Raw genomic sequence first — 12978 nt, 5'->3', positions numbered from 1 at the left:
ATTTGTAGCACCTCCTGCGTACATTCACTGCCAGGGGGAAGGCCTGTTTTCAAGAGGAGCTCCTCACTAGCCCCTTTTTTCCAGTGAGGGAAAAATACATACATGGTAAAGGAAAATGGCACTTAACTGTGGACTCCAAAATCTCTTTCCCCTTGTGCCAAGGAAAAGCTGTTGCCCTGCTGAACATGATGTAACTGCTGGAAAGCAGTGTCCTACTCATCAGTCCAGTCTGACAGGAAACCAGTTCTGTTTCTTAGCACAGTTGTTCCTGTTTTGAGGTAGTGACCTTGTAGTCATACATTAACCAAGCAGCTATAGCTAGCGACATATAATAAACATGAAACAGAGAGACTGTGACTGCTTCCCCTTTATTTCAATTAGTTTGTCTCAGTCATTTCCCAGGAACAAAGCCAGCTCCTGTATACAGACATGAAGTGCACTCATCCTTCGTTAGCACTGCAAGCATCATATTCAGTATCTTGCTGCTGCAATTTGAGAATGTTTCTGGAAGTGGCCAGAATCAGCCATTTGGTCATGCAGGAACTAGAGTGAACGGATGGTCAGGAACCCTCCAGCATCTGAATAGAAAGGGGAAACTTTCTTGTCTAATCTAAAATTTGTTTCTCCAGTCTGGGACATAATGTTGTGTCCAGCTCTCTCCCTGGGCAGTCTTAAGAGGCAGTCTTCATGCGTGCTGCACCCCTTTCCAGGATAGCTGGGGTAGGCCATACCTCACCTGAAACTCCTCCATAGGGTGTGCGCTGTACAAAGGTGAAGCGGTTGAGGGCTTTAGAGTCTGTCCCACCACTCACTTCCAGTTTAGTAGTGCAGGCTCCTCCTCAGGGTGGACCTGTGTGTGTAGCTGCCCTTGGGAGAAGGAGGAGCCTTTCCCTGAGAAACCCTGAGTGCTCAGCCTGCTGGAGGAGGGCCCGAGCCCCCTTTTAGCTGGAATTCCCTGCTAGAGTAAGACCAGGATCCAACTTGCAGCTCAGAGGTACATGTGACCAGCTCCCAACTCAGAAAATTACCTCACCTGAGTATCTGCATCTTCCCAACACCATTCCTGCACAATGTGCTATGGTTCTGCAGGTTTTGATGCTCTGCCACAGCAAGACTGCTGGGGTTGAGCATGACCAGTGGAGGTTTTTGCTCTTGTAAACTGATACCAGAGTGGCTTTAACACAATGCTAGTGTGGATGCTAGGCTGCTGTAGTGCTGGCCTCCAGGATGCTGGCAGCAGGATCAGGCCTGCAAGCAAAGCCTCTGCGCAGGACCATCATGCCTCCAAGAGCTTTTGGTCCCAGGGAGGGTACAGGGGGAGGGTGCAGCCCTATTGACAGCCCCTTATGCTAAGCCAAGCTAATTGTAGTGAAGGAAAGAAGATGACCAGGTCTGATGCTTGCAGCCAACGCCATCACACATTGCGGGGTGGGGTGGGGGGTGTTACTACCCTGGAAGATATTAAAGCACGCAGAGCCTTTCTACAGGTATAGCTTAAAGAGCCCCTGCAGCAGTCAGTGGTACCCAGCTCAAAGCAGTGAAGTTCTCGGGTGTCAGAGCTGACAGGCTCCATGCTGGACTCTGCTTGTATGGTGTCTTCCACAGGAAATCACAGAGGAATTATGCTCTACACACTCTTAGGAGGTGGGTAACAAGAATTCCTGCTTTACAGAGACGGAGCAGACATGATCAGGCTGGTTACCAGGGACATGGTCCCTCCTGCAGCACTGCTGGGCATGTCAGCGAAAGGCACTTGTGCAGCAAAGAGCCATGTGCCCCAGGGTCTCGCAGTTCACCCTGGCACTGACCTGCACCCCCCCATCCACTGAGCCTCGTCACAGGAGGACCGGGGGGAAGCCCTCGCCGGGGGCTTGCTGTCTGACAACATGCCAGGGCTGCCCCGGGAGTGCCGTGGGATAGAGATACCACATCACTACCCCTGAGGGGTCAATAATGACCGAGAAGTTGTCTCCCGTCTTTAAGCCACTGATGATTTTCCCGCTGAACACATCTTGTACCTGAAAGAGAGAGATGGTGGCTACCAGGATTTCTACAGACCTTTCATTCTGAGGTCCAGCTGTGGTCACTGCCATGGCATGGCAGGACAGGGCACAGCAGCAGGCAACAGGAGCGTGACCCAATGGATGGGCTGCCCCTTCATCCTGGAGGCAGGGAGGAGGAGTCCTTCCCCCCCCAAAAATGCACAGGGATCAAAGGAGGGAGCTGGAAAAAGGAGGATCCAAGTGCCATGGGGCTGCCCTGCTATGTAGCACACCAGTGGGGCTCACCTCATACACAGCATCTTCAGGGAAGTGGAGCTTGGCCAGGCTGGTGGTGTAGGGGAAGGGCATATCTGTCCTCCGGCTGAAGAAGACGAGGGCACTGGCACCCTTGGACAGCGGGCGCAGGAACACCTCAATGTGGGATTTCTCCTAGGGGTGGGGGTGGGAGTGTGAGACAGAGCTGCTGGGACCAGCACTGGTCCATACCTTCTGATCTTGCCCTGCGGGGCTGCTGTGCCAGCAGGTCCACAGCTCCCACAGCTCTCCTGCTCATGTTCCTCTGCTTCACCTCCCTCTCCCTCCCTATTGTGACACCCCATGCTGCTCCTGTCTGCTCTCCCAAATGTGTCCACCTTCCCCCTAACCTTGACAATCCTGCGCCCCTGGATTCCCAGGGGGTCTTGGTTGATCTGGATCATGAGGCGGTTCTGCAGGATCTCCTTGGCGCTCAGGGAGATGGTGCGGAGATCTGTGGACATGAGGAGCGGAGCTGCCATCACTGTCCACAATGCCATTTGGGAGCGTGACTGCTCATAGCTAAGGCCAAAGTTTCCAATGATGAGCTGGAGGAGAGAGGGTGAGAAGACAGGAGAGGCAGAAAAGATTTAAAACTTGTCTGCTTGTCACCCCTGGTGATGCTGCAGCCTGCTGGGAGGGAGCACCCATGGGAAACCTCACAGGCACTTTTGCTTCCCCTGGAGCAGCCTACCACCATCAGGAGATCCCACCCCTGCTAAGTGCTGAGCCATCAGCACACGTTCAAATGCGTTCACTAACATCCTTATAATAACCACTATCCCCCCTCAGCCTGTGCAGGGAGGACGAGGACACCAGGACAACAGGGTACACAGTACGAGTGGTGAAGGGTTCATTTCAGCTACAGGCTTTTCCCACAGCTTAGGCAAGGGCAGCACAAGCTTCGCCTCTTTGCAGCAACAGGCCTCCTGCTCCTGGTGCCCTTCCTTTGCCCTGCCCCTAGAAGGGGATCCCTGGAGATCCTCCATTCCCATCCAGGGTCAGTGCACCCACCACCGAGCCTCACCATGTCTGGGTCATTCCAGTGACCAGGGCCAGCTGCTGGCTGCAGCACATCCTGGTTTGCAGAGAACCAGTCCAAGATGGAAAGTACACTGTCCCAGGAGTCCTGGATGTCATCATAGTTACGCCACAGGTTGCAGACCTCTGCTAGGATGGTGTAGTTCACCTGGAGAGGAGCACAGGGTCAGGCAGGAAGGAGAAAGGAGTGGGTCTGCAAGGTAGGGGAGAAGAGGCATCCAGACTTGCTGAGAGCTGAAGCATCCAGAAAGTGTGCACAAGGCAGAGGGATTAGGAGAAGGGCAATGTCATATAATGAAGGAGGACAGTCATATCCTAGTATGATAGGATGTCTAACAAAACAACCACAGAGGCCATGGGGAGATTATCAGCTGCAAGAATGAGGGCAGCTCAGGACTGACAAAATGTGGAAGAGAAATAAATACAATCAATTCTCAAGAGACATTACTAGAAGGATCCATCTGAGAAGAACAGAACGTCAGGATCAACCCCACACCAGCTGAGTGGTGTGGAGCGGGCATGCCCCAGGGCCTCTTCCCCCCAAACTCCCGTCACCTAGCCATGTGGGGAACCCCAAGTGTCCCCAGATGCCTGGCAGGAAGACCACATGCCCTCTGGGGACCTGCAGCCCAATCCTACTAGGGGCAGAGCAATAAGCAGGGTGTAGCACCTGGATCCTGCAGCTTCAACCAAAGCCCCCAAGGGCACAGGAGACAAGGGAAACAGCCGCTGGATGGGACAACCCTCACCTTGGGGGGGAGCCCCCCCTGATATGCTGGCCAGCTGCAGGAGTAGACGATGGGACGGCCTGTGGCGTTCAAGGCCCTTGCCATTTCTGGGTAGCCTTAGGGAGAGAAGATAACAGCTGGTGAAGGGAGCAGCCTGCATCCCATCCCGCCCAGCCAACCCCCGGCCAGCATGGCCTCCTGCCTTACACCAGCCCTAGGGCATCCAAACTCCACCCTCTTTGCTCAAGAGCTGCAACAGGAGATACGAGGGAAGAACTGGCTAGCCAAGTGCTTCTGCGGACAGCCAGCTGCCCTGACCAAAGCAGAGAGGGGAGAAATGCCAGCCAGCCAGGGAGCCCTTACCCTCTGCCTGCTCCTCTCCTGACGAGTAGCACCCATCCAGCTTCAGCATGTCCACACCCCACTCCGCAAAGGTCTGGGCATCCTGCTCCACACGGTCCAGTGTGGTGCCTGGGTAGCCCCCGCAGGTGAGGGTGCCCAGGTCACCGTAAATGCCCAGCTTCAGCCCCCGGGCATGGACCTGTGAGGAGAGGAGAGGAGAGCTGCGAAGAGGGGACGAGGTGGATCCTAGGTGTCTCCATCCATAAACACACGATGGTGTGGGGACACAGAGATCCCCACCATCCCCAGCAGGCACTCACATAGTCAGCCAGAGCCTTAATCCCCCTGGGGAACCTCTCAGGGTCTGCCACCAGCCGTCCCGCCGCGTCGCGCTGCTTGGCAGACCAGCAGTCGTCAATGTTGATGTACTTGTAGCCCAGCTCCCTCCAGCCGTCCTCCGCCAGGCGGTCTGCCATCTCGAAGAAGAGCATCTCACTGCATGTCGGGGGAGGGGGGACGGGCATGTGGCAGGCTGCGACCCCGAGACCTCCGCGCCCCACCAGCTGAGGGAGCCGCTGGGACTCTGGGGCCAACCGGGGGCTCTGGAGGGGTCGGTCACCACAGGAAGGTCCCCAGAGCTCCCGCATAACCCCCATCCGCGTTCCATTTGCCTCACCGAGGGGAAGCACCTCCCCGACACCCCACAGAGCCCAGGCGCATCCCTCGGCCCCGGGGGCTCTGCAGCCCCGGCCCCGACCCCCCCCTTCCCACCCCCCCTCGCCCCCGCCACCGTGCCGCGGCAGGGCCCGCCCAGGGGCGCCGACGGGCCAGCGCCGCCCCGGGCCCACGTCCGACCCACCGCCCTGCCCACCCCCCGGGGCAGTCCCGGGCAGCAGCCCGCCGTTTCCCAGCAGGTTCTCTCGGGCAGGGGACACACGGGACGAGCCCTCGTCGCTGCGAGGGGACACGCCACAGGGAGCCCGGGAGACTGTCCCCCCCTCCCCGCTGACCTGATGCAGTGGCGCGGGTCTGTCCGGCAGTCCACGTTGCAGCGGAACCTCTCCCAGGCCAGCCAGCCCATGGGGGGCGTCAGCGCCAGCCCGTTTTCCAGGGCCACGGAGGCCAGCGGCAGGGCCAGGGCCAGGGCCAGGGCCAGGGCCAGCCCGCTCAGCACCGGCACCCCCATGGCCGCCGCCGGGACACAGAGCACAGCGCACCTCCCCCCGGCCGCCCTCGGCCCGGCCCGGCCCGGCCCCGTCACATGATGGCGCCCGCATCACCTGACCGCCCGCCCCCGCCACCTCCCTCCCTCCCGCCCGGCCCGGCCCGGCCCGGCCCAGCCCGGCCCAGCCCGGCCCGCTGCGCCCTACAGCCACCGCACCCCGCCGGTATCGCCCCCCTTGCTGCTGCGCCCCACGGCCGTGGCACCCCATTGGTATCGCCCCCCTGCCCTGTTGCACCCTGTCAGCATTGCACCCCACCCCACCGGCATTGCACCCCGCCGCTGTTGCACCCTATGAGTACTGCACCTTGCCGGAGCTGCTGCACCCCACTGGCATTGCACCCCACCGCTGCTGCGCCCCATAACCGGTAACCCGTCGGTACTGCACCCCACGGCTGTTGCACCCCATTGGCACTGCACCCCTCCGCTGCTGCCCCTCAACAGTTACACTGGGGGGGCTGTAGGTCCCTCCCGGGGTGGGAACCCCGGGGTCCCCGAAGGGGCGCCGGGCGGGGGGCAGAGGCGCGGAAGAAGGCGGCTCCGGGCGGCCTGCGGTGCCGCCGGGCCGCCTCCCGCCCCACGGTGCCGCCGGGCCGCCTCCCGCCCCACGCTGCCGCCGCCGCCGGCGGGGCGTTGTTGCCGGAGCGGCGGGACGGCCCCGGCAGCCGCAAGAGCCTCCCCGCCCGGCTCCCGCCGCCCCCCAGGCCGCGGCCCCGCGCCGCCCGCCGCGCCGGGAGCGTCGCCGAGCAGGAGCGGCCCGAGGTGAGTCGGGCCGGGCCGGGGCTCGCGGTGCCGCCGCCGGGGCGAGACCTGGGCGAGGGCTGGGGGGCGGCGGGGCGGGGGCGGCGTGGCAGGCACACGGCGAACACGGAGACACACACAAAGGCACCGAGCGCGGCACCGCGCACCCCCTGCCCCGGCGGTGGGACCCCACAGCCCTCTCGCGTCAGGGCTGTCCAGGGCCACCACGGCTGTCCTGGGCCCGAGTATTCCTCAGGGAGCCGCGTGAGAGCAGAGCACCCCCAAAGAACAACGTTTCCTTACGTCCGATGGGACTTTTGTCTATTTTCCAACTGGAGTCCGTGGCCCCTCGTCCTCAGCCCAGCCCCGCGAGCCCTGGAGGGGCAGGAGGGCTCCGGGAGGGATTCTGGGGGTCGCTCAGCAGCGGGGAGCCCCCACCCCACCCCGCCACGGCTGCCCGGGCAGCGGCAGCTGGGGTTGGTTTGCTGCGCGTTGCTCTGCGGAGCATCAGCGGCCTGAGATCCATTGGCAGCTGTAGAACCGCAAAGGCTGCGCGCTGTGTCCTGCTGCGGGACCAGCCAGCTTGCCGAGTCGCCTGCCACAGGGCCTCTGCAGATGGTACAGCAACGGGCTTCTACAAAAGCGCTTTTTTCTTCTTTTTTCTCACTAAAACCAAACCAAACCCACAGGAGCCAAAAAAACAAACCCACAGCCTGCACTGGGGTGGGGCTGAGGCTTCGAAGCCCGTGCAAGTGCCCCCAGTTTCCAGAGCCGCCCACCTGTGGTGCCTGGTCCTGGCTGCTCCCGTGCACCAGAGGCACCAGAGGCACCAGAGGCTTCGGCTTTCTGGGGTGGAAGCGATGCAGATCTTTGCTCTTTCAGTCCCAAGCTGTTCTGGTTTGTGACTCTGCCACCCTTCCTCCAAGCAGGGATGGGGCTCAACACGGTGAAGCTTTGGAGGCCCTTGGCAAGGGAGCAGCCCGCTCAAGGAAGGCAGCAAGGAGTTGTGGTCTGACCCACACAGCTGGTACAGCACCTTGTGCCCCACAGCTGGTGAGCCTGCCTGGGCTGGGGGTGCTGCTGGTGGGGATGAGTGGTCCTGCAGGGAGACGGGGAGCGGGGAGAGGGGCCTCAAACACAGAGGTCCCAGAGCCCCTGGGTCTGAAAACACCCTCTTTATCCTGCCCTATAATAGAGAAATGAATGCCTTGCAGGCACAGAGGCAAATTTCTTTGATGCACCCCATAAAAAAACCAGCAAAGTAGGTCACTCGTGGAATAAGAAACGAAGCAGCAGTGGTTGTGTTCCTGGAGAAGGCAGGTGCGAGGCTCTGGTGAGGACCTCCCCTCTGCAGCAGCAAGGAACCAGCCTGCCATTTGCAGGGGTGCTTGCTGGGTTAGATGCTGTCCTGCAGTGTTGGGGCTGCTTTTCCCCATGGTGGGCTTGGGGTAGGACCCAGCCTCTCCTGGTGGGGTGGGTGAGATGTTCCTCGCCCTGAGCTGACTTCTTGCCCTCTTTCTTCTTCTGCACCTAGGTGGGGTGATGAAGCTGAATGAGCGGAGCGTGGCCCACTATGCCACCTGTGACTCACCTGCTGACCATGCTGGCTTCCTCCGCAAGCGGGTGGAGCGGTACCACCACCATGCCCACCACCACCACTCCACCTCCTACCAGCGCCGCTGGTTTGTCCTCAAGGGCAACCTCCTCTTCTACTTCGAGGAGCGGGAGAGCCGGGAGCCCATGGGGCTGGTGGTGCTGGAGGGCTGCACTGTGGAGCTGTGTGAGGCTGCTGAGGAGTTTGCTTTCGCCATCCGCTTTGACGACGCTGGCGCCAGGGCTTACGTGCTGGTGGCCGATGGACAGGCTGCCATGGAGGCCTGGGTGAAGGCGCTGTCGCGGGCCAGCTTCGACTACATGCGGCTGGTGGTGAGGGAGCTGGAGAAGCAGCTGGAAGAGGCTTGCAAGAGCTTGGCCGCTTGCCGCAAGTCTCCACGGAGGTCCTCCTCCTCCGGCAGGAAGAGGCACCTCTCCAACCCTGCTTTGCTGCCTCTCCAGGAGAAGCCTGCTGTCCTGGAGAATGGTTACTCCACATGGGGTAGTGGTGGCGGCGTCCCAGGGGGGGCTGCCTGCCCCGACCATGACGGGGGGCACCCAAAGCCCCCGCCCCTACCCCCACGCCGGCGCTCGGCTGCTGGCAGCGCCACAGGGTCCCCAGCACCCAGCCTCTCGCCAGCCATGCCGGAGAGTCCAGTGTCACCAGAGACGGCCTGTTTCTCCAAGCTGCACAGCTGGTATGGGCAGGAGATTGCGGCGCTGAGACGGGAGTGGCAGGAGAGGCAGAAGGGGGGACACCCATGACTGGGGGCGCGGGGCATGAGCCACTGGCCATCCAGTGTCCAGCAGCCTGTCTCCCACATAGGAAAAGCAAAGCAAGGGATGCTGCTTGCCCCCTGCCCTGGTTGGTGGCCGAGTGTGCGGTGCGTGTGTGCTTCACTGGGTGTGTGGGAGGGATCCAGGTCTCCCCCAAACCTTGCATTTCATTTCCATGACGCTTTATACAGCTGGAGAATGTATAATACTAGTGGGAGCTGCCTTTGAACTCTCCTCTGCTGGTGATACAAGGTGTGGAGGGGGCACAAATCAGCATGTATGCAGCGAACCTTACCTGATGGGCTTGGCCCCTTGCCATCCTGGCATGGTGGATGCTCTAGGTGCTTCATTGCCTGTTTCTCCTTCACCACTTTTTTTTTTGTTTTGTTTCTCAGCGTGGAAGTTTGTACAGGTCAGCAGTTATTATTGTCTGTGGTCTTGCGCCAAAGTCCTTCTGCCTTTGCTCTTTTGCTGCAGATAAGGCTGGGCTTTTATGAAACGCCTGCAATGGGCCACTGGCCCTGGCGGGTGCCTCCAACCTTATGCTTCTGTCACCACAGAACATGTGTAAGCCACTGTGGCTGTGGCTGGCCCAGCAGCCAGGGCAATGAGGGTCAGGATTTTGCATCGTTGGGATTTTTTACTTTCATCTGCACTACCCCTCCTCCCTGCTAGATCCTTCAGGATGTTGATTTCATGGGCTTGCATCCATCTCTTTGGGTGCCCAAGCTCAGCAGCAAGGCTGAAACGGAGACATTGAGCCTGGTCTGAAGCAATAGTGAGGACCAGGAGCTCCCCAGGGCTGATCTGAACTCTATCAAGCAGTAGCCAAGCCTGTTAATATATCCAGCTCAAGCCTTTCTTGCTCCAGAACAAGGACACTAAAGCCTCTTTGCCTGGCCAGGGGTGAATTTCTCAGCCTCTGTGCAGATCGTAGCTCCTGCAAAGTGCCATATAGGGAGTGCCCAGCCAGCTTGTTGGGCAGCTTGCCCGAGACGGTGGCCAGAGCTGCACTCTTGCAGGGCCTCTCTTGCTGTTGCGGCTCTTGGCAGAGCTGTGCAGTTGGAGGAGAGGCTGTGGAGGAGTGGGAAGTGGGCTGGTCCCAGGTGGAGCAGTGAAGGTGTGGGAGTGAGCTACAGGTGGTACTAACTACGTGTCAGCAGTGTCTGGACTCGCCTCTCTAGTGTCAAAGCCATGCCACTGCCTTCTACCAAAGCCAGCACCTGACCTGCTGATGCTTCCCTCCAATTTCATGTCAGTGTCACTTGGCTGATCTCTGTAGCATGTCCCATCCCCCCAGCGGGTGAGGAGGGCTGTGGAGAGGCACATCTGTCGCCTCACTACAGAATTGGACTTGCCCTTCAGTAGGTCAAAAACCTTGGCCAGAGGGCGTACAGTACAAGTAGGTGGGTGCTGAGTCCAGGGGCTAGAACACCCTGGATATAGGGTTTATAAATCTTCTCCCTTATCTTCTTGACAAGGGCTATTTTTCTGAGCACAAAAAAATAGGTGAAGCAGTCTTGTGCTTCCTGTCTAACAGTGTTAAACCTGTTTTTATTGCCCTGTTTTATTAACGAGCCTTGCTAGGAAAGCAAGAGGCCATTCTAGGTTGTGACTGGTAGGAACCTATTTGCCTTTCTGGAGTTAAACACATTCAGCTTAATACTTAACAGTAGCCAGTGGAGATTGCCAATACAGAAATCAAATGACTTCCATTAACTCTTGGTGCCTTTGAAAATATATCCCTGTTTTGGATGATGAGCTTCCAGCCTTCTGCCTAATTATGGCTCAATGCTATATTAGAGGAAATCAGATCTAAAATCAGATCTTACAACTATGACTTTGGGCAGTGGGAGTGTAACCTTCACAATGTGGTGGCGCAATCCAGTCCTCTCCAGTTCGTGCCTGTATTTCTTCACAGTAAGAACCTCTGAGTTTGGGAGGATTACCTTTGTTCTGCTTTTTAAGTGAAAACCAGGAGCAGGTAGCCATGGGCCAGTGCCCAGGCTGTGTCAGCAGCCCAGCTGGCTGGACTTACAAGCCATCTCTGCCTCCCTGCCTGCTGCTTGAAGAGTTCTGTGCTGCAGCATCCCTGGCTGGGAACCTGGCCCCTTCCCCATGCCGGGAGAGCAGCATCAGAGGATGACCTGGTGCCTCCTTGCTCTGAGCATGGGTATTCTGGGGCCAGTCAGATTTGGCAAGCATTTTTCTGTGGTATTTTTTGTTTGGTTGTTGGTTGGTTGTTTTGTTTGTTTGTTTGTTTTTAGTGTAATACAGAAAGAAAAATATTCCTGATGTCTCAGACTTACATAAGACAGTTCGATGATAAAGATTTAACTTCCAAAATTAATCAAAATGTAATGGAAGTTCCCACATGAGACGCAAGTATCAGGAGTGACTTGAAAGGGGAAAAAAAAAAATTAACAAAGCCAGTTCTGTCAGAAGTGGAACTGAAACAGTATTATTCATTTAAGGGCAGTTTCACTTTTAAGAAGCTTAGTTTGTTTTATTAAGCCCAGATTGTGCTAGTAACACTACTAAAGAGCTTATATTTAATGCTTTAATCTGTCCCATTCAAATGGCACAATTTCCGTGCTACCTGCCTTTGCATTAGCACATAGCCCAACTAAATCCTAAATCCTGCAAATGAGGTGCTGCGCTTTGCTTTCTGTCCGATCGCATTCGGAGTAATTTTGTGTTTTATTCCGCAGTGCCAAGAAGAAAATGGCAGAATCCTGAACAGTATTTGTGCTCAGCCCGTCTGTCTGTGCCTGGGCCTTTGCTAGGTCTCCGAAGCACTGGTCAGGATGTGTATGGTCAGGGCTTCCCACCACCCTGCTCACCTAGCAGGGATGGCCGTTTTGTGAGTAGAAAGAGCCATAACTGGAGCCATGTCCAAATTTGTATGGGAATACAGGTTTTTTTAATGACCACCACTGCTTGCTCCATTAAGCAGGAAGCACCTGGGTGCTTCGCCACCTCCTCTTGAGATGGAGGCTATCAAACCAGCTCAGCTGAGAATTGGTTGTGCTGGCAGAGCATTTGAAGCAGACCTCAGGCAGCAGGTCAGGATTTCAGCTTCCTGAAGTTGCACGTGCAGCTGGCTAATGGAGCATCCTCTCTGTCTCCAGGCAAGGAAGAGCCAAGGGTTTTCACTGCCCGTTGTCTCAGACAGCAAAGTAATACTGATTAATTGCTACACAGTTTTCTTCCAGTCATTCAGGTTTGGACTGTTTCACCTCCTGCCTTTCCTTTCTCTTATTATTTTTTAAAAATAGAAAATGTCTGGGCAGCACAAAACAAGTTCCCTAGGAAAGGGGGACCTGAACGTGAAAGCTGAATGGCTGCTTTTCTTAAAAGTACTGAAATAGAATCTTTTTCTAAGAACTTTCTTTAGTGTAATAATGCAAGTGATGAGAGAAAAATGCTTGAATCTGAATGCTTGGATTTAAAAGAAATTGAAGACTGAAGGAGGGCAGTTCTGACATGGCCTTTGTAAGCACTGCCAAGAAGGGCTCCCAATCCTGCTAAAATGGTTGATGAAATCCTGTTTTTCTGGGGCTGGCATTTCAGATTCAGGCCCATAATGTATTGTTTTATTTCTGCACATTTATCTTTTATAAAACAACTGCGGTGACGTTTCCCACTGAATCCAGGTCCTAGTGGTAAGAGTAACCTAAAGATCCTACCTGTGGCCACTGCTAGCCATTTGGTGGACACTGGCAAGCAAGAGTGGACGTTTTCCATTACAATCACTACAGCATTAATAGTTTGGGGGTGGGTGACACCCCCCACCCCCCCCCGTCTTACCCTTCTCAACTGCCTTTGCAGAGAAACTTTGTTTTGCCGAAGGGCACAGGGGAACACGTGGCCCTCGCCGGCTGGGGGCATGTCACCAGCACCTCGTGCTCATGTCACCAGCACCACGTGCTCGGTAACTTGCACGGGGACCTGGCAGCCACCCGCGGGAATGCGCCCGCCCTTGCAGTGGGTACCCGTTAGGTAGATGACGCGTTCTTTTTTGAAGAGGCGGTTTTGCATGCACCTTCGTTTTATACATGGAACTTGTATTACGCATTTCAAGATACTGTTACCATTTGTATTTTACGCCGTGAAGCCAAATAAACCGTTTTGATTTGTAGCCCGTGCTGCCAGTGGCGCTGGGGAGCCCCGCTGGAATTCGGCGATTCCCGGTCGGGGTCACCCGGCCCGGTGTGCCCTTCGGCGGGAGGCGCAA

At 57.0% G+C, this 12978-nt stretch overlaps 2 protein-coding genes across 4 annotated transcripts; one reads left to right on the top strand and one right to left on the bottom strand.

Moving 5' to 3' along the window:
• Positions 1-349: 349 nt before the first annotated feature.
• Positions 350-5718, bottom strand: NAGA (alpha-N-acetylgalactosaminidase; the record flags this gene model as incomplete). Its single annotated transcript, XM_005237436.4, is given in 9 exon segments — positions 350-2018; positions 2289-2432; positions 2648-2845; positions 3325-3486; positions 4088-4182; positions 4430-4607; positions 4729-4903; positions 5419-5664; positions 5666-5718. Coding segments are annotated over 9 exon segments (1434 nt in total), but the record flags the coding sequence as incomplete, so codon positions are not given.
• A 29-nt stretch (positions 5719-5747) lies between these two features.
• PHETA2 (PH domain containing endocytic trafficking adaptor 2) lies at positions 5748-12882 on the top strand. Of its 3 annotated transcripts, none has more exons than XM_005237396.4 (3): positions 5748-5998; positions 7301-7424; positions 7906-12882. In XM_005237396.4, the coding sequence occupies exon 3, from the start codon at positions 7914-7916 to the stop codon at positions 8727-8729; it is 816 nt and encodes a 271-aa protein (XP_005237453.2). In that variant the 5' UTR covers positions 5748-5998; positions 7301-7424; positions 7906-7913; the 3' UTR covers positions 8730-12882. The 3 variants fall into 3 exon arrangements, with proteins under 3 accessions (XP_005237453.2, XP_055663063.1, XP_055663064.1); XM_055807088.1 differs by lacking the exon at positions 5748-5998 and adding an exon at positions 6210-6392; XM_055807089.1 differs by lacking the exon at positions 5748-5998 and adding an exon at positions 6210-6392 and having other exon boundaries at positions 7298-7424.
• The last annotated feature ends 96 nt before the right edge of the window (positions 12883-12978 follow it).

Source organism: Falco peregrinus, chromosome 6 (genome assembly GCF_023634155.1).
Source record: "Falco peregrinus isolate bFalPer1 chromosome 6, bFalPer1.pri, whole genome shotgun sequence".
In the NCBI taxonomy this organism is placed as follows: Eukaryota; Metazoa; Chordata; class Aves; order Falconiformes; family Falconidae; genus Falco; species Falco peregrinus.
Note: the sequence above shows the minus strand (reverse complement) of the source record. Positions and strands in the feature narration are given on the sequence as shown.

Bases quoted from the DNA above. Each gene is read 5' to 3' on its own strand.
- PHETA2 (XM_005237396.4), top strand. From the start codon at position 7,914: ATGAAGCTGAATGAGCGGAGCGTGGCCCACTATGCCACCTGTGACTCA.